General features: G+C 35.7%; 1 protein-coding gene across 7 annotated transcripts in view; it reads left to right on the forward strand.

Annotated features, from left to right (window-relative positions):
- The window catches only part of CEP83 (centrosomal protein 83), an 89,882-nt gene that overhangs the window by 3,372 nt on the left and 65,017 nt on the right, over window positions 1-21,493 (forward strand). For 6 of the 7 annotated variants that reach the window (XM_045553229.1, XM_045553231.1, XM_045553234.1 and 3 more), the window contains exons 2-3: window positions 17,803-18,058; window positions 18,538-18,688. In XM_045553229.1, the coding sequence (XP_045409185.1) occupies window positions 17,904-18,058; window positions 18,538-18,688 (306 nt within the window). In that variant the 5' untranslated portion in view covers window positions 17,803-17,903. Of the gene's footprint in view, window positions 1-17,222; window positions 17,637-17,802; window positions 18,059-18,537; window positions 18,689-21,493 lie in introns of those variants that run through there. The other variant, XM_045553230.1, reaches the window with a different exon arrangement.

Consider the following 21,493-nt stretch of genomic DNA (forward strand, 5'->3'; position numbering starts at 1 on the left):
AAGGTATAAAAAGGTGAAGTTGAGTCTCAGAGTACTTTATAAATCTTGGTTTGATTCTGTTGTTTCTTGAGAGAGCTTGCCATCCTAGCTTCTGAGTTGTTGCCCGGTAACCCAATTGCAGTATAACATAGCAACCATTGAAAACAGTAGCATTGGACTATAGGGATTTTTCCTATTGAAGCTGCAGTGCCTTTCTCTAGTGTTCACGTTTAATCTCTCTCAAATGTGATTAGATTTTGGTTTCGGGCAGATATTTCAGATATTACTAAAGGGCATACAGTATATGTTCTTAAGTATATTTTTTGCAGTACTGACAAATTATAATTTCCTGCACATTGTTTTTCACATAGAGATGCATGATAGATATGTATTGTTTGTGTGAAGGGCATGTGAAATCAGTGGTTCAATTAAAGATTATTCTGAGCAGAAAAGCTGTTAAGTAATAATTAACATTAGAGTTCTTGGCAACTGATATAGAGCTGAGGTAGGATGAAGTTGAAATGGTTCTTTATAACATTTTTGTATTATTTCTGGAGCTTCATGGAAAGTTTGGATCAATAAGCACAATTTAATAGGCACTATGATTTTGTGGGAAGAGAATTGTGATTCAGGAGATCTAAGCTTGACTGGCTGAGTCACCTTTCTTGGCCTGTTTTCTCGTTTGAAAAAATAAATTTCTGAAGGTTTCTTCCAGAAATTGTATGCTTTAAAGCAAATTTTATTTCTCCTGTTTATGGGTTTAGTCAATATTTGAGTGCCTATTATGTGTCTTGAATGATGCTGGGCCCTGGGGAGATTGGGAATAAGACATAATGTCCAGTCTCAAGCACTATATTATCTGGTGGGAGAAATAGTAATTTTTAATGTAACATGGTATATGCTATAAGGATAAATAATGTGTCTGGGGCACATAAGGATGCCTGACGTAGAACTGTTGACAATATGATTGAGGAATGCCTCATTAGAATTTTGTAAGTATAATTTGAGAGTGTACAGGAAGTAGTCAACCCGGTGTGGAGGGAATTAGTCAAGGAAAACTAGGGAGAAGTTTCTTTGAGTTGGAGAGGCAGAGTTAGGAGTCATCAGCTATACTGGTAGTTGAGATTCTGGGTGTAGTTGAGATTCCTAGGGAGAGTTGTATGGAATCAGAACATCAGCATGTAATGGGTGGGTGGAGAAAGAAAGTAGGGAGTAAAACCAGAGTAGGGTAAGATCTTGGAAGCCAAGGGAGGAATGCATATCATACTTAGTTTATTGATTAAACGGAAATTGTTAATCAAGAAACATTGACTATATGGCCCTATAAATGTAAACCCATCTAAATAAAGATCTGAACTTGCACGTGGAGATAGGTTATGTCTTTGGTTAGCAGTGTAACAGAGGAAGGAGTATGTACTTTGGAGTCTGAATTCAGAATTGAAGGTTAGAATCTTGGTTCCACCGCTTTGCTAGCTAAAGCTGTTCAACTTTTTGGACTGGTTACTTAATTTTTTGATCCTCATTGTCTTCATGTCTAAAATGATACTTTTTTTCCATAAGAGCCATATGGATTAAAAGAAGGTAAGTTGTAATGCCTGACTCCTGAGCGGCACTCTTTAAATGGTGATTTTCATCCATCCCACTGTAATGGACTGTTCTGAACTACACACTTTTTTTTTCCTTCCATTCCCCAACCCCAGTCATATTCTTTTACTCTTCAAGATCTACCAGAATTCCTGCATTTTCTTTGGTACCTTCCTATATGGGTGGTATTCCAAATTTTCTATAATGAAATGAACATGTCCTTGTGTCCCTCAGAATTTTCAACACTATTTTTTTTAAAGCCTTAAGAGGGAAATTCTATTTAATATTATATATAAGAAGTTTAGAGGTAGGTGCTTCTAGATTGTCAATTCAGTGGCTTAATGATATCTTTAAGAGTCTGGATTCTCTGTTAATGCTTGGCCATTCTTTGAACTCAGGTTTGATTACAACAACCCAATCCTTTTCCAAAGTTCAGAAGAGATAACTTCTTTCTTCTGACCAGTCCCTTTTAAATAGTTTTATTGAGGTATAATTTACATACCATAAAAACCACTCATTGTAAGTGTACAATTTAATGTTTTTAGTAAATTTATGGAGTTGTGCAGCCATCATTGCAACACAGTTTCAGAACGTTTTCATCATTTGCAATGAATCTGACTCCTGACCCAGCCCCAGAGAACCACTGATCTGGTTTCTGTCACTATAAATATGTCTTTTCTGGGCATTTCATATAAATGGAATCAACAATATAGTAGTTTTTTGTATTTGGCTTCTTTCACAATGTTTTTGAGGTTTGCCCATGTACCATGTATCAATATTTCATTCTTTTAAATTGGCTGGGTAGTATTCTCTTGTATACATATGCTGCATATTTTTTTTCCATTCACCGGTTGATGGACATTGTATTATTTTCAGTTTTTGGCCATCATAAAAAATGCTGCTATGAAGATTTGCCTGTAAGTCTTTGTGTGAACATATATATTCATTTCTTTTGGTAGATTGTGAGGAGTGAAATTGCTGAGTTAATTGGTAAGCTTGTTTTTAAGTTTTTAAGAAACTGCCAGAACATTTTCTAAAGTGGCTGTACCAGAAGTATATGAGGATTCCAGTTCCTCCACATCCTTGCCAACACTTAGTATCATCTGTCTTTTTGATTATAGCCATTCTCGTGGCTATCTAGTAGTATCCCATTATAATTTTAATTTGCATTTCCCTAACACTAATGTTGAACACCTTTTCATGTGGTTATTAGCCATTTGTAAGTCATCTTTGGTGAAATGGCTAAGTCTTTTGCCTATTTTTTAACTGAGTTTTTTTGGTCGTCTTATTGAGTTGTAAGAGTTGTTTTTATATTCCGGATAAAAGTTTGTGGGGTTTTTGTCCTTTTAAATCAGAGATGTGCAAAGATTTCTCCCAGTCTCTGGCTTGACTTTTTATGTGCTTAATGGTGTCTTTTGAAGTTCAGACGTCTTAAATGAATTCCATTTTATCTTTTTTTTCTTTTCATGGCTTATGCTTTTTATTTTATATATAATAACTTTTTGCCAAATCAAAGGTCACAAAGATTTTCTCCTGTGTTTTTCTTTCTAGCTCTTTCATTTAGATCTAGGATTTTATTTTGTTTGTTTGTTTGGTTTTTTGGAGACAGGGTCTCGCTCTGTCACCCAGGCTTGAGTGCAGTGGCACGATCATTGCAGCCTCAAATTTCTTAGGCTCAGGTGATCCTCCTATCTCAGCCTCCTGAGTAGCTAGGACTACAGGTCCTAGCCTGGCTTATTTTTTTCTTTTCTTTTTTTTAACAGGAGGGGGTCTCACTGTGTTGTCCAGGATGGTTTCAAACTCTTGCCCTCAGGCAATTCTTCTGTCTTGGCCTCCCTGAGTGCTGGGATCACAGGTGAAAGTTACTGTGCCCAGCCTAGAATCCATATTGAATTAACTGTGTATGGTGTAAGATAAGGATCTAAGTCCATTTTTTAAAAATGTGGATGCTAAATTGTCCTACCACCATTTGTTGAAAAGACTATTCTTTTCCCTTGAATTGTATTGGCATCTTTGTAAAATACCAGTTGACTATAAGGGTTTATTTCTAGACTCATATACTGTTACATATATCTATATGCCTATCCTTACTCCAATACCATACTGTCTTGATTACTACAGTTTTATAGTAAGTTTCAAATTGGGCAGTGTAAATCCTTGAACTTTTTCTTTTTTTTTTTTCTAAAATTGATTCTATGTTCTTTCTGTTTCAATATAAAATTTAGGATCAGCTTCTCAATTTCTACAAAAACTGTCTGCTGGGATTTATAGGATTTGCATTGAATATCCATCAATAATGGGAAGAATCACTAACTTAGCAAAATTGAGTTTTAATTCATAAACATGTAATGTCTCACCATTTAGGTTTTTAATTTCTCTCACTGTTTTTTAGTATTTAGTGTACAAATATTGCCTTTTTGTTAAATTTATTCCTAAAAATTTTATAATTTTGATGTTCTTGGGAATGGAATTTTATAATTTGATTTTTAGATGGTTCATTGCTAGCATATAGAAATGCAATCAATTTTTGCATGTTATTTCTGTATTGATGATCGTGTCTCTGAATAAAACAATTATATTTCTTTCTTTCCAATCTGAATGTTACTCATTCCTTCATTTTTGCCTTATTTCATGGGCTAGACCCTCCAATAAGATGTTGAATAGAAGTGTTGAGAGTGGATTGCATTATTTCCAGTCTTAGGGGGAAAAGATACAGGTTTCACTAATAAATGTGATGTTATTTGTAAATTTTCTATAGATGCCCTTTATTAGGTTGAGGAAGTTTTCCTCTGTTCCTAGTTTGTTGAGAGTTTTTAAATCATGAATGAGTGTTGGATTTCGTCAGATGCCTTTCCTTGCATCTGATGAGGTGGTCATATGGTTTTTATTCCTTACTCTGTTAATATGGTATATTACATTAATTGATTATTGGAGGTTAAACCAACCTTGTATTCTTGGCATAAATCTCACTTAGTCATACTGTATAATCTCTTTTAAATGTTGTTGAGTGTGGTTTGCCTAAAAATTGTTAAGGAATTTCATACTTACGTTCATTAGGGTTATTAGTCTGATTTCTTTTCTCATGATGCTTTTATCTGGCTTTGATACCAGGGCAACACTGGCCTCACAGAAGGAATTGCATGGTGTTTTCCCCTTCTGTATTTTTCTAAAACAGTTTCCAAAGGATTGCTGTTACTTTAAGTATTTGATAGCCTTCATTAGTGAAGGTGTATGGGTCTGGGATTTTCTTTATGGGAAAATTTAAAATTATTAATTCAGTTTCGTCACTCATTATAGGTCTGTCTAGAGTTTTGGTTAACTTGTGTGTTCTAGGAATTAGTCCATTTCATATAAATTGCCCAATTTGTTGATATAAGGTTTATTTTTTTTAAATAATCTTTTAAATTGCTAATGTAAGGTTGGTAATTATGTTCCCTTTTTCATTCTTGATTTTGGTAATTTGTATCTTTTATTTTCTTAGTCTAGCTAAGAGTTTTTCAATTTTGATTTTCTTTTTCAAAGAACCAACTTTATTTCATTTTTTTATATTTATATTTTCTATTTCATTGATTTTTACTCTTATTTTTTTTTCTACTTGCTTTGAGTTTAATGTGCCCTTCCCCTTTTTTCCTAGTTTCCTAAGGTAGAAACTTAGGCTATTTGAGACCTTTCTTTTTTTTTTATCTAATTGTTCAAAGCTATAAATTTCCCTCTAAGCACTGCTTTAGTTGCATCCCAAATGTTTTGATATTTCTTTCTTTGTAGATCACTAATTCTGTTGTGATCAGATGACATACTTTTTATGAGTTCAGTCTTTTAAAATTTATTGTGACTTGTTTTGTGGTCCCATTTATACAGTGCATCCTGGAGAATGTTCCTTATGTGTTTGAAAAGGATGTGTATTCTGCAGTCATTAGGTGGAATGTTCTGTGAGTTATATCAAGTTAATTGGTCAAGTCCTCTGTATTCTTGCAGATTTTCTGACTTGTTCTATCAGTCATTTTACTCTTCAACCATTTTTACTTAATTTTCTATTTTTTTAATTTCTATCTTTTGCTTCATGTACTTTGGAGTTCTGTTGTTAGATGCATAAACACTTATAATTGTTATATCTCCCTGCTCTAGTGACCCTTTTATGATTAAGAAATGCCCTTCCTAGTCTTTAGTAATCTTTCTTGTTTTAAATTCTATTTTGTCTTCTTCGTACTATAGCCACTTTAGTTTTCTTATGATTACTGTTTGTATGGTGTATTTTTTTCTTATTCTTTTACTTTTAACCTATTTACGTCTTTGAATTGAAAATGTATCTCTTGTAGACAGCATGTAGTTGGGTTTTGTTTTTGTAATCCAATCTAATGTTCTCCCCCTCCCCCCGTGCCCCCCCACCTTTTTTTAAAACAGGGTCTCATTCTCTCGCGTAGGCTGGAGTGCAGTGGCACGATCATAGTTCACTGCAGCCTTGAACTCCTGAGCTCAAACAAATCTCTTACCTCAGCCTCTCGGGTAGCTAGGACTACAGGTGTGCACCACCATGCCCAGCTAATTTTAAAATTTTTTTGTAGAGATGGGGTCTTGCTGTGTTACCCAGGCTGGTCTCAAACTCCTAGACTCAAGCAGTTCTCTGCCTTGGCCTCCCAAAGTGCTGGGATTACTGGCATGAGCCAGTATGCCCAGGCTACATTCTCTCCCTTTTGAATGGGGAGTTTAGTTCATTCATATTTAATGTATTTTTGATATTAGTGGATTTGTATCTGCTATTTTCTTATTTTCTATTTTTTTTTTTTTTTGCTTTCTCTTTTCCTTTTTTACTGATTTTCTGTGTTAAATATTTTTTAGAATACCTTTTAATTCTTCTGTTGATTTCTTTTGCTATATTGTGTTATTTTCATAGTGGTTGCTCTAGAGATTATAATATGCATTTCAACTTTTTATTGCATTAACTGATTCAGAATAATACTGGATTCTGGTAAATTATAGAGACTTCCTTTCAATATCTCTCTTTTCCCTTTCCCTTTTTGGTCCTATTATTGTCATATGTATTTTAGCTGTGCATATTATAAACCCAACAATATGGCACTATAATTGTTGCTATATATAGTCTATTGTCTTTAAAGGAAATGAAGAAAAAATGAGTATAATTATATTTTTAGGGTCTTTTATATTTACCCATGTAATTACAATTTCTTTGGAGCTTTATTCTCCTGTAGATTCTCTGGTATTCTATTGTGTGGCTTCTCTTCATCCTCAAGAACTTCCTTTGATCTCATAAGGCATGTCTGACAGCAGTAACTTCTCTTAGTCTTCGGTTATCTGGAAGTGTATTTATTTTACCTTCATTTTTGAAGGGCAGTTTTGCTGTATATGGAATTTTTAGTGCAGATTTTGTTGATTTTTGTTTTTTAAAAGAAATTTCATTGTTTTTCCACCTCATTGTTTATGATGAGAAGCGAGATGTTAATCATATTCTTTCCCTGTATGTGATAAGTTATTTTTCTCTTACTCCTGTTAAGATTTTCTTTGTCTTTGTGCAGTTTGGTTGATCTATTTTTGTTGGATTTGTTGGGCAGCTTAGAGGTGTAAATTAATGTTTTTCCTTAAATTTGTGAAGTTTTGGGTCATTATTTCTCCAAAATTTTTTCTGTTCCTGTCTTTCGTATCCTTCTGGGATTCCCATGACATGTATCTGATGTACCGTAATTCCTCACTTAACAGTGTCAATATGTTCTTGAAAACTGTGGCTTTAAGCAAAATGATGTATAATGAAACTAGTTTTACCATAGGCTAATTAATATAAACAAGAGTTAAGTTTCTATGGCATATTTCTCGTCACAAAAACATCATCAAACTTCTAAGTATAGACCCAGAGCACTTCTAATATTAAACATTGAAACAAATGTGAGCTATACATATGTTTAAGAAAGATTAATTAAAAACAAGGTAATTACCCAGTTTTTGGCCAATCAGTGACAGCGGTCAAGGAATAAATGTTTGCAAAGCAAAAATTGTAAGGGACACCTCCTACTGTGTAGTTCAAAAACAATCAGCCTGGGCAACATAGTGAGACCCCGTCCCTATCAAAAAAAAAAAATTACCTCTGTGTGGTGGTGCATGCCTGTAGTCCTAGCTACTAAAGAGGCTGAGCCAGGAGGCTTGCTTGAGCCTAGGAGTTTGAGGCTACAGTGAGCTATAAAACATGCCATTGCACTCTAGCCTGGATGACAGAGCAAGACTCTGTCTATTAAAAAATGAGTAAAAGTTGCAAATATGATGAACTTGCTGAGCACTTTTGTACTGCATTCTTTATTGTGCACTTGTATGGTTATATACTTCATGAATTTTTATTTTACAGTAATTGGTATTCATTTATTTTCCAACCTGCTTATTCCAGTTCAGGATTGCAGGTGGCTGGAGCCTATTCCAAGAGGGAACCAATCCTGGACAGGACACCATCTCATCTCAGGGAGCACTTACACACCCACACTTTCTTAATGGGACATTTAGATATGCTAGTGAACCTAATGTACACATCTTTGGGATATGGGAGGAAACTGGAGTACCGGGAGAAAACTCACGCATATATGGGGAAGAATGTGCAAAACTCCACAATGACAGTGGCCCTGGCCAGGAACCTATTTTTTTCTTATCAGTGTTGAACAAAACTTTATTTGATGACCTGCTGTACTTGATGTTGTCCCACAAATCCCCAGGCTTTGCTTCTCTTCAGTCTTTTTTTCTCTCTGTTCTTTAGACTGGATACTTTCTATTAATATTTACCTGTCTTCAAATTCATTGCTTCTATCTTCTGCCATCTCAGGTTTGCTATTGAGCTTCTCTAGCAAGTTATTTCAATAATTATATTTTTCAACCTCAGAATTTGTTTTTAAAAACAATTTTTAATCTCCTTATTGAAAATTTCACTTCATTGAACCATTGTCAGTTCTTTAAACATGATTTCCTTTAGTTATTTGAACATATTTATTATAGTCCCTTTGAAGTGTTTTGTCTCCCAAATCCAATATTTGGGGACACCAACATAGGGGACACCTATTTGCTGTTTTTCTTCCTGAGAATGGGTCACACTTTTTTCTTAGCATGTCTTGTAATTTTTTGATGACTACTGGACATTTTAGGTAATATCTTAAAGTAATTACATATTTTTATATTTCCCCCAGAGGGTTTGAAGTTATTGTCTTTTCTGTTTATTTGTTTAGTGACTTTCCCAATCTAAATTTGTGAAGTCTGTTTCCCCTACATTGTGTGGTTGCTGATGTCTCTGCTATTTTTCTTTCTTTATTTTTAAGCCTGGCTTCCTATGTCTGCATGTTAGTGTTCAACCAAGGATTGGTCAAAGGTTGTGTTCAAACAGCTTGAACCAATACAGTTTCTGCTCTCTGCCGATGGTTGTGTGTAAGGGCTAAGGAGTGCCTTTAAACTCATTTTCAAGTTTGACCTGGCTTTTGCTTTCCATTGGCCTCCATTGTATCTCTTCTGCACATGTGCACAGCTCTGTTGGATGTTGTGGGTGGCCTGGGCCTGCTCTAATCTCTTGTGCACATGCATACAGTTTTTGTTCATCTGGGACTAGTGGACAGTTTCTCAAGCCCCCTAAGGCTGTCTCACTTCCCAGAACTCACTGTGAATTCCCCAGCTAGTCGGCCAGTTTCTTGCTTGCCCCATAGAGGCCTGCAACCTTAGGCTAAAGGAACCTCTGGCCCTCACTGAGAGCTTGCCACAGAAATCTCTACTTTAACTGACAGTGCACCAAATCAACAGATCGCCCTCAAGCATAAAAATGCTTCAACCAGCAATTACAAACAAGTGTTTATGTAACTACGCATATATCTTCTTTGGTGAAATATCTGTTAAAATCATTGCCCATTTAAAAAAAAATTGGGTTTTCTTATTCAGTGTTGAGAGTTCTTTAGGTATTCTGGATATAAGTCCTTTATCAATTATATAATTTATAAACCACCACCCCCAAGCCTGGCATATCTTTTCATTTATGTAACTGTTTTTTGAAGGACAGAAGTTCTTAATTTTGGTGAAGTTCAGTTTGTCAACTTTTTATTTTATGGATTGTGCATTTGGTGTTGTATCTAAGAAATCTTTACCTAACCCAAGATAAAAATGATTTTCTCCTATGTTTTCTTCTAGGAGGTTTGTAGGTTTAGGTTTCATATTTAGGTTTGTGATTCATTTTGAGTCAATTTTGTGTATGGTGTGAGTTAGGACTTGAAGTCTTTTTTTTTTTTTTTTTTGTTAACACATGGAGAGGGCAGTTGTTCCAGGACCATTTGTTGAAAAGACTATCCTTTGTTTACCAAATTAACTTTGCATTTTTGTCAAAAATCAATTAACTATAGATGTCTGGGTCTATTTCTAAACTTTTATTTTTAAATGGATTTCTGTATCTGTCTTGATGTAATGCCACACAGTTTTGATTTCTGTAGCATTTTAATAAGTTGTGAAGTCAGATAGTACAAGTCCTCCAACTTTGTTCTTTTTCAGAGTTTTTTTTTTTTTGGCTATTCTAGGTCCTTCGTATTTCCATATGAATTTTAAAATCAGCTTATTAATTTCTATAAAAATTGTCTGCTGGGATTTTGAATAGGATTACATTGAATTTAAGAGAAATTAACATCCTAACAATGCTCAATTTTTTGATCCATGAATAAGGCATATCTTGCCATTTGTAACATTTTTCTGGTAGCCTGTTTTTTCAGTACCACTATGATGTAAGTACCATGAAGGCATGGAGCTAATTCTATCCTCCACTCTTACCTGGAACTTAGGATGTACTCAATAAACATTTATTGAATGATAAATAAGATCCCTAAACATATGTGCATATCTCTGATTAGCTTCTTAGAATTAATTCCTAAAATGCAGAATTACTAGGTCAAAGGATATGTTCATTTTGAAATGTTTTGGTTACCAGGGTGTCCTCCAGAATTTTTTATTTTTGAGGTAGAAATTTCTTGATAACCATCATAAAGCATGCATAATTGTTTAGCAAACAATGTTCTTGGTGCTTTTCTTCCTCAAGCTTTCTCTGAAATTACATTATAAGCCTATGAGTGAGTAGGATTTACATCACAGAAACATTTTTGGTCCCAAGCATTTCAGATAAGGGATAGTCAGTCTGTATTTGTAGTTAGTAAGCTGCTTTTTGCCTACATAGTGTTGTGACAATTTTTAAAGTTTGGTTTTTCAATCTTAATTTTCCAAATAAATTATTACACATGTCCATACTTTGTCAATATTATGGTCTTGGTCTTTCCTATTTTCTAAACCAGTTTTCTTATATCTCTGCTGTGAAAATATTTTCCAAGATAATTTGTATAATTTGAAAAGTCTTACCACAAGGTGTCATTGTAACCTATAAAAAGAATTTCCGTGTAAACATGTGCAGTATCAGTCGTACAATTTTTACATTTCCTTGTGTTTAAAAATTTTTTTGTTTCATATCTGTTATTTTTCGGTTGTGTCCTAATACATTGTGTGTCTCTTGTATTAAAGGAAAAAATAAAGTAGCTCGTGTTCTCATTTTTCCACAAACATATGCTTCTCACCCACAAATTTCTTAAGAGTGTGTTGCTATAGAGATGATTTGTTTGAAGGAAAGAATGAGGAGGAGTAGCAGCAGGTGGACATTTAAGGAACAAAATCCTTATTTTATGTCTTTGTTCCTGACAGAGCCAGCTTTAGAGTTTACCCCTCTGCTTATGAAATCGCTATGGAAGAAAGGTGGATAATCTGTTTTACTGTAATGGTGTTTGCAATTTACTAAGATGCTTTTGCAGAGGTCGCTGTGCTTGATTCTTCATTCTTATGGAGAACGAGTGCTTGAAGTAATTGTAATCTTTGAAACAACCTTTCTTCCACTCTAACTGGATTCCATTTTAATGCCTGTCTGCCTCCCACCCCTCCTCCCTCCCTCTGTCCTGGTTTCCTTGTTGGCCTTTTAACTAGTGACATTAAAATACTTTTTGTTTTTTGGTGGGACAGGAGTATCAGTATCTAACTATTAACTCTTTCTCCTTCTGCCTCCAAATTAATTTTCAAGACTATTTCCTCTTGACTACCTGCTGCCACACTATCTTAGTTCAGGCTTTCATCATTGCTTTTCTAGACTTTTGATCTCCTTTTCTTTTTCTCTCTCCTCTGTCCCTCCTTCCCCTCAAATCTGCCCTCTACAAATAACTTAGTTATTTTTCTGAAATACAAATCTGATCCTATCCTGTACTGTCTTCCATGTATCCACAAGCTTAAAATTTTTCAGTAGCTCTCCAAGACCCCAGAATAAACTTCAGTCTTCTGCACATGGCCTTCGAAGTCCTGCCTTACCTCTCTAGGCTGTTCTCCTTTCCCCATCCTCTACCTCTAATTTTCTCTTCCATCTCCATGCCTTTGTACTTGATATTTCTTTCTTGCATCTTTTTCTTAGTTATAGCTTAGGGTTACCCTCTTTGTAAAATTTTCCCTGGCAGCTTCACTAACAGAATTAGGGTTCTCTCCCCTGTGCACCCATATTACAATGTTGTATAATTTTAAAACTTTCTGAATTTATGATTTTGAATAGTTAGTATATGTACATGATAAAAAATTTTAACAGTCCAACGGGATTTAATAAAGAGTACATTTTCTCTCAGTCAGCACTTGTTGGCCAACAAGTATATTCCACTGATCATGAACTCCTTGAGGACAAGGATTTTCTTTTATTTATTTCTGTATTCCTGTACCCAACAAAGTATCTGGCATATAAAAGATGCTTAGAAAATTTCCATAGTACCCTGAATGTGGGCAGGCCATTCCTTGCTGAGGAGAAGTCTAATAGACTTGATAGTCTGCATATTTCTTTATATCACTCAAATCCCTTATAAGTAGACCGCTCTAAGTATGGGATAGTAGTCACTCAATAAATACTGGTTGTTTAATCACTTTTAAAAAGAGATATATGGTTTTAAAATTAACCTGTATGGCTTGAGGATGACTTATTTATCTCTTGTTTCTGACAGTGAAAAATTTTATAGTTTGTTTCTGACAGATTCCGAAAGATGAAAAAGAGAATGTTTATGTCAACTGCAGTAAAAAATATCAGTTAAACTCTTAACTACCAATTTTTTTTCTATTTAACTTTTGAGACTAAAGCATAAATCTCATGGAAATAAAATTAAATCAGGATTTATTTAAAAAACAATTTTCAGGATACGATGTTACATCAGTAGACAATCTTTATTGTGCATTAGGAGCCATATGGTAGGTAGCCTTTTTTATTTCAGGAGAAAGATGGGAATGTAAGCCAAGAAGAGTCTACAGCTCACACAGAGGTACTCAGTGCTCATAAATCTTCTGGAAACTCCCCATGTTATATGTAATAGAGCCCGCACTAAGAAATATTAAAATGAATTTGAAGTATGGTTTGGGCAGGAGTCACCTTTGCCTTTTGGATCACAACTTTCAGAGACTTTCATAATTTGCTCCTAAACATTCAAAGCTGACTGATTACTATATCCTACTTTCCAGAATTCTTTTGTGTGAATTAAGCTGTGCAGAGGCAGACAGTACAATTATAAGAATAGAATAACATTTTAATTTAGAGTGCTTGGTGGTTGATTGCTAACCACTCGAATACATATCTTCTTCCTTTCCTCTTTCTTTGCCCTCTCCTGTTTCTTTCTAAATCACAATTATGGGGCCTGGCACCTTACCAGGGCTTTGAAGGGTCTGCTCCCAGCTGCACTTCAGGTTCTGGCAGGGTGTCAAGTTGTGACATTTTCTTGTACACAAGACATCCTGGGATGGCTATCCAAAGGCTGTTTGGGTGACTAATGTAGGATTCTCTCTGGATTTTGAAGAAATTGATTACTAATGTTTTGTTTATAAGTGAATTAAATGCCTGAAGTAGGTTCTCCCAAGACTTTTAATTTTTTTTTTTTTAAAAACAACATTCACTTTGAGGCATGTAGTATTTAAAGCATTGTTTTGAAATGTTCAAAGGCATAGCATGTGCTTTTTAATGGAATGTGTTTTGGAAGCTTTCCACGAGCATCAGCAGCTGTGCTTTTTGAATATTTTGAATTACCATACTTTTGGGCAGACATTGTACCACTCACTGCTTAAGAAATACAGTGCCTGTGCAAAAGAAAACGTCATTTGTAGAGTTGGGATCAGTCAAAAGAAGTGGTGGGAAGGACGTGCGGGTGTGATTATGTGAGTGTAATAGTTGTAAAGAGAGGAAGATGAATTTGGAGAATGGCTGTGTTAGTCTTTTAAAACCTGCCTTTCACAGAGACATAAGTGCTCGCTGACTAATAGGCTGACCAAGAAAGATAATGTTTCATTTTTTTATCTTAGCACAGTTTGACCTGTGTACTTTTACAAATTTACATTATGAGTTTCTTTATCTGGTAAACCCTGCACAATAGGAATTGTTTCTTTTATTGTATATTTCAGATGTCTAATATATATTTAGTTCTGTGAGTAATTGATAGCTGTATACGGACTGGTTGAAATCAGAGAAGTCTAACCATGGTAGGAATTTAAAATTGTAGAAATTTTGAGTTTGGGTAAAATTCATTATGAATAAATAGAAGAGAAAGCCCGTGTATTAGTTACCTGTGGCTGCTGTAAGAAATTATCACACACTAAGTGGCTCAAAAAAACAAAACAAAACAAAAATTTATTCTCTCGTAGTTTTAGAGACTAGAAGTTTGAAATCAAGTTGTTGCAGAGCCACATTCTCTCTAAAGGGTCTAGGGGTGAATCCTTTCCTTGCCTCTTCCAGCTTCTTGTGGCTCCAGGCATTCCTTAGCTTGTGGCTACATCATTCCATTCTCTGCTTCCGTGGTCACATTGCCTCCTCCTCCTCAGTCTCAGAACTCCGTCTCCTCTCTCACAAGGATACGTGTGATTGCATTTAGGGCCCATCCATATAATTCAGGGTAAGTTCCTCCTCTTAAGACCCTTAATTTAATCCCATCTTTTACTATATAAGGTAATATTCATAGCATCCAGAGATTAGGAAGTAACACATCTTTTGGGGGTTGGTGTAATATTCAGCCTACTATAATCTGAAAGCCTCAGTTTCTGAATATGGATGAAAAAAAGAATCAAAACCGAAGTAGCATTAGAGTGGTGAGCATATTATTTGTTCATTTTATATTTTTGAGCTTTTAATATGTCCCTATGGTTGTTTTAGATGTTGGGGTTGTGAAGATGAGTAAGACATGTTTCTTGCCATGGAGGAAGGTACATTGCATGTGTATTATATATGCTAAAATGCAAGATAAAAGAATAATTATGTGTATTTGAGAGATCCAGTACTTTATGGAGGAAGTAGTGCATTCCTAAGCAGGGTTTGAAGGCCCAATAGGAATTCACTAGATCAGAATACAGAGGGATGGAAAAGGCCTTCTGGGCAAGGAAATTAGCATTTGCAAAAACATGGAGGTGGAAAACCCACAGTGTGTGCTCAGGAAGCTACCAGTAAGTTCACTGAGATCAATTTTAAGCTTGTTTTCATTCTAATATACAAACTAGCCATCTCCCATTTTACCAGTTACAAAGTAAATATTCTTTGCTGTGACAGTTCCTAAAGCAAAAATCTTTTCATAGATTAAGAAGATCTATGAATGGCCATTAAATATATGAAAAAGTGCTTCAGGAGAATGCAAATTAAGGCTACAATGAAATACTACTTTGCATCCCCTAAAATGGCTAAAATTAAAAAGACTGACAACACCAAGTGTTGACAAAAATGTGGAGCAAACAGAACTCTCATGTTGGTTGGAATAGAAAATGGTACAGCCACTTTGGAAAAAGATTTGGCAGTTTCTTACATAGACATGTATCTACTCCATGACCCAGCAATTCCATTCTTACATATTTACCACCACACACTCCCAACTTGAAAACATGTCCCCAGAAAGTGTTGTGCAAGAATGTTCATAGTAGCTCTATTTATTTTACTAGAAACAACCAAATGTGCATTAGCAGGTTATGAATAAACAATATGTGGTTTATTTAAACAATGAAATTCTATTCAGCATTAAAAGGGAACAAACTACTGAGATACACAAAAACGAGTCAATCTCATAGTTATGTGGGTGAAACAAGGCAAATATGCAGAAACACATACTGGATAATTTCATTTTAAGGGTGTTCTTCATCAGGCCTAACTATGGTGAAAATAACCGTAAAAGTGGGTGTGGTGATTGGCTAGGAAAGGGCCTGAAGGAACTTTCTGGGGTGATGGGAATGTTTTAAATCTTGATGAGATTGAGGCTTTCTTGGCTTCTTCCTTTGTGAACTCATGACATTGTACACATTCATGCACTGCATAACCACATAAGCAATGGTGGTCCTGTAAGATTATAATGGAGCTGAAAAATTCCTATTGCCTATTGATTTGTATTATAATTGCCTATATACTATCTACTATTCAGCAGAGTAGCATGTTGTACAGGTTTGTAGCCTAGAAGCAATAGATTATGCTCTATTGCTTGGGCTGCTCTTGAACTCCTAGGCTCAAGCAGTCTCCTGCAGTGCTGAGATTATAGGCATGAGCCACCATGTCCACCGCCATGGAATAGTTTTTTAGTGAGGAACAGGACATATTTTCTAACAGACGAAAAAATATTTTGTCTTTTTATAAAGCTTTAAAAGTCAACAGTAAACCTAACTTATGTTTAGCAATTAATCTTTAGAATTTTAACTTTACTTGGGTTATCGCCGTAATAAAATGAGAATTGCAATAAAGCAAGTCACATGAATTTTTTGATTTCCCAGTGCCTAAAACGGTTATGTTTACACAATACTGTAGTTCATATGTCTAAATGTTGTAGATACTTTAATTTAAAAATACTTTATTGCTAAAAATGCTAATAATCATCTGAGTCTTCAGCAAGTTATCTTTTTGCTGGTATAGAGTCTTAACTTGATGTTGATGGCTGCTGAAGGTTGGCATGGCTGTGGCAAGTTCTTAAAATAAGACACAGTGATGTTTGCTGTGTCAGTTGACTCTTCCTTTCATGAAAAATTTCTCTATAGCATGCAATGCTGTTTGATAGCATTTTACCCATGGTAGGATCAAAATTGCATGCCAGTTTTATGATCCACTTCATTAATTCCTTGGCAAATGTATATTCTTGACAGGATTATTTTCTGGTAGCTGCTACAAGGAATGCACTCTCTATTTACCAGGGTTGAATCCTAGTGCACGTTTAACGTGAGGGTAAGGAATGAAGCGCCCTTGAAAGATTTTTCCTTCTCTATTAGAATATAATTTCACAGTAAACCAAAGCAACTCCAATTGTAGTTTTCTTATGTAATGTGCAGATACCGCACTAATTAATCAGAGATGATATATTTCAGGCTAGATTGAGTAATTTAATGGTTGGTTTGCATAGGCCAAAAATCTTATATTAAGTCATTTATGGTAACACATGACTAAGGAAGAATCTATCAGGAAAAAAAAAGTATATATAATGGTCTAGAGAAAGATTAGTGAGGTTAAAGGGGACAGAACTATTTTAATTAAAATTTTTATTCTTAATTAATCTAAGAACACTTTAAAATCATTTTTTACTTCTAGATGCAATAAACATTAATAGTTATATTTTCATAATATTTGGTCTGTGCTTTGGGGTATAGGTGAGATGATTTAATTTTCTGTTCTTAGCATATAACACATGGGAGTTGATCAATATTTATTTGTTGATTGATTTCTCATCTGAATCTGCAGGCTGAGCACAGTTTGCCTTGTGTCAGAAGACCTTTCGTAGCATTAATCACAGACATAGTTACATGCTAAAGGTCATCTTTGTGTAGACCGTGATTCTCCCTAGCCACTTACTAAGTTTCAAGTGGCTTTTCCCTTGACTTGGGAGGATGGATTTTGTCCATGATCCACCCTTGAAATTTACTGCAGTAGTTTCAGGAAACATGACTGTGGTTTGTGAATCTAGGTGTAACTAAACTGGAAAAGTCTGTATGTCTAGTGTTGTTAGGTTAATACTTGAAGATGCGATGGTCACAGAATCTTCATGTGGAAGAAAAGAAAATTTTTTGAGGTATGATTCAACTTTATTTTTGCATTTTGTTTTATGAATAATTGAAAATCTTAAAATTGGGCTTTGTTATAAAAATGATAAGGAGAATAATAAATGATAAAAATATATTAACACCAAAGGCAGCTTAAGTTCACTGATCACTAGTTAAGTTTAATTTTCTGTGCAGGTATAATTTGGCTTCCTGAGATTCTGCCTTAGCAAGAAAGAAGTGGGAAATACTGTTGGAAAGAAAACTAGAGCAATAAAAATATCAGAACTTATTTTTACATGGTTGTCAGCTCCCTTACCAATATGGACGCTTTTCCTCCTGGTGAAGACAATGGACTGACAGATTCTGAGTTCCAAAATATGGTAATTGATGAAAGGTTACGATGTGAACATCATAAAGCTAATTACCAGACCCTGAAAGCTGAACACTCACGGTAAATTATTAATACTTAAATTTAGAGGTGGGGGGCTTGGTTAAAAAAATTTATTGGAACTGTCTTGGCTGAATGTTTGCTCTGGAACATACAGTATAATTTTGTTATTTTCCAGTGTATACATTTAAAATTTTGTTAATGCAATAAAATTTTTCCTTTAAAATTATTTTGTTCAAAATTAAGTATAATATCAAGTAGGTTGTGAATTTGTTAAAGTCTTATTTTGAAAGTAGCATGGCATGTAAAATTAAATGTATCCAGGGGGCTAAATGTGTTTTTGCCCTCAAACTAAAATTGCATTCAGAAACTATTGTGTTAATAATCAAATGTAAGTCTTTAAAGAAAAGATATTTGTGTGTTTAATGAAATATATGATACTGATCTTGTTTTTCTGCAGTGTTGGTTGACTTTACATAAAGTAATGCAATTAGAGAGCAAAGGAAACACTTAAAATTGAATTATTCTTTTAAAAAAATCAGGTTGCAAGATGAGTACATAAAGTCACAAAATGAACTTAAACGCCTATTAAATGAAAAGCAAACTCACCAGGAAAAATTTCAGCTGCTGTTTGAAGAGCTAAAAGAGGAATTATTAGAGAAAACCAAAGTCTTAGAAGAAATAAAGGCACAGGTGAGAAAATATGTTTGAGTTAGTATAAAAGTAGTCAGATGCTTAGTGGAAGTAAATAGTTTTGGTAAATTTGGGGAATTCTCTCTATATCCTCAATGATTATTTTGTTATATCTCCAGGTGGTATAATCTTCTTTCATATATTTTAGAATGTTAGCTACATGTAGGGTAGCCATGAAACTATTATTTTATGTAAATTGGTATTATATTACCTATTCTGATTTAAACAATATTTTGCCATTTGGAATAACTAGGGAAAAGGTGGGTTTGAATTGATTAAAAATTCAGAATTAAAGAATACTTTTTAAAAGAAAGATTTAGCAGAACTGCAGGTATGGCTTTCTCTGTAGGAAGCAGCGCAGGCCTGACTCATGTTGTGGTCCACTCTGACCCCTCTGGCCTGGTCTGACCTGGCCTGTCTGGGCTCAGCCATGGTTCCCTGGAAATCGTATGACATAGAATATTTGGATGATACCTGCCTGAAAAATCTTCAGGATTTTTACAAAAGGCAATAAAACTATGTGTTTGAGAAAGTTTGGGAGGAGAGGGAAAAAACAGCTGCTTGTGATCTGCTGCTGAGCTGGGCTGGGTACAAAGGTGTCTTTGGACAGGAATAGGCAGGAGTCTGTCAGCATTAAAGAGAACTGTGACCCAAATTGTGAGGAAGAAGAGGAGAAAGAGGACAAGGGCCCTGGGGACATAGAAGACTATTATGTGGGAGTAGCGAGAGCTGTGAAGTAGCAGGGGGCCAATGCCTTTGATCCCGTGGAGAGTATCAGTTCAGCTGTATGACCTACAAGGACTTGGAGGGTGCCCTGAAGGAGCACATGACCCTGTCATAAAGGTATCTCATTCACTTGCTAAACTTAATTCGTTAATTTCCACTGGGAAGTGTCAGAGATGTTGGGCAAATGTAAGTCCAATTCCTCTCAACTGAACTTGAAGCTTGAATTTAGCCTATTGATCAAAACATGTCCCCAAAGCCTATCCCCCTCACCACTATGCAGTGTGTGTGGAGTTTGTGTGGAAGGAAGACCCACTCTTTGTGGTCTGTCAGTACCAGTTTTGCCATAGTTGCTGGGAGCAGCACTGCTTAGTACTTGTCAAGGACTGCATAGGAGTCTCTTCGGTGGCTTAGGACTGTCTACTCTGTACCTCCGAGGGCTTTGTGTTTCAGTAGCTTCCCAGTGAAGAATTGAGAGACAAGTGCAGAAACTACCTCTTCAGGGACTATTTGGAGAGTCATTACGAGCTCCATCTGTGCCCTGGGACAGACTGTCCCATGGTTATTCAGGTACAGGAACCTAGAGCTCATCAAGTGTAGTGTAATTGGTGCAGTGAGGTCTTCTGTTTCCAGTGTCATCAGATGTATCACGTCCCCACAAACTCTGCTATAATACAATCTGGAAACGGCTCATGAAATGTGCAGATGACTCTCAAACAGCCTACTGCATTGGTGCATCTGTAAAGGACAGATTTTTTAAGATTAGGAAACAAAAGAGTCAGAAGGAGCCAAATCAGGGCTGTAAGGTAGATGCCTAATAATTTCCCATTGAAATACTCATGAAATTGCCCTTGTTTGATGAGAGGAATGACCAGGATCGTTGTGATGGAGAAGGGCACTCTCTGGTGAAGGTGTGAGCCACCACGCCTGGCCCAATTTTTTCCTTTCTTGTTGTGAGTGAGAGTTGCTACTGTGGGCTTCATTTTCAACGTTGTCTCATCTCCTCTTAAAACAAGTTATCCATTTGTAAACTGCTTGTTTCTTTGGGGCATTGTCCCTATAAACTTTTCATAAAGCACCAATGATTTTACCATTCTTCCTTCCAAACTTCACCATAAATTTGATGTTTGTTTTTGCTTCAATTTTAGCAGAATTCATGTTGCTCTGATAGGGGCTCTTTTTAAACTGATGTCTCATCCTTCTTAGTGCCTCAAACCAGATCCAGTTAGGCATATTATAACAAGTTAGTGTGATTTTATGTTGGTGCAAAAATTTTTGAAATTCATGCATAGTTTTTTCATAAGAAACTTATTTTTATTTTTATTTATTTATTTTTGAGACATAGTCTCACTCTGTTGCTCGGGCTAGAGTGTCGTGGCATCAGCCTAGCTCACAGCAACCTCAAACTCGTGGGCTTCAGCGATCCTCCTGCCTCAGCCTCCTGAGTACCTGGGACTACAGGCAAACACCACCACACCTGGCTAATTTTTTTTAAATTTTAGTAGAGACGGGGTCTCACTCTTGCTCAGGCTGGTCTGGAACTCCTGAGCTCAAGTGTTCCTCCCGCCTTGGCCTCACAGAGTGCTAGGATTACAGGTGTAAGCTACCATGCCCAGCCCATGATAAAAATTTTTATGAACCTTTTTGAAGTTCCCTTGTGTAATATAAAGTTGCGTTTTCTGTCTTATACATACCTAGAGCCTCAGCATCTTAAGAGTTGATAATCATCTAGTTTTCCTTCATACCTGTTATGGGTTGACTGTATCCCCCAAAAGGATATGTTGAAGTCCTAATCCCTGGTACTTCAGAATGTGACCTTATTTGGAATAACATCATTACAGATATAATTAATTATATGTTGATGAGGTTATATAGCATTGTATGGTCTTTAACCCAGTGTGACTGGTGTCCTTAAAAGAAGAGGAGAAGAGAGACAAATGGTTGGGAATGCTCTGTGATGATGGTGGCAGAGATTGAAGTGCTGGAGCTGTAAGCCAGCACACTACCGGAAACTAGGAAGAAGCAAGGAAAGATTCTTCCCTGTAGGTTTCCAAGGGAGCATGGCACTGCCAACACCTTGAT

This window comes from Lemur catta, chromosome 6 (assembly GCF_020740605.2).
Source record: "Lemur catta isolate mLemCat1 chromosome 6, mLemCat1.pri, whole genome shotgun sequence".
Classification (NCBI taxonomy): Eukaryota; Metazoa; Chordata; class Mammalia; order Primates; family Lemuridae; genus Lemur; species Lemur catta.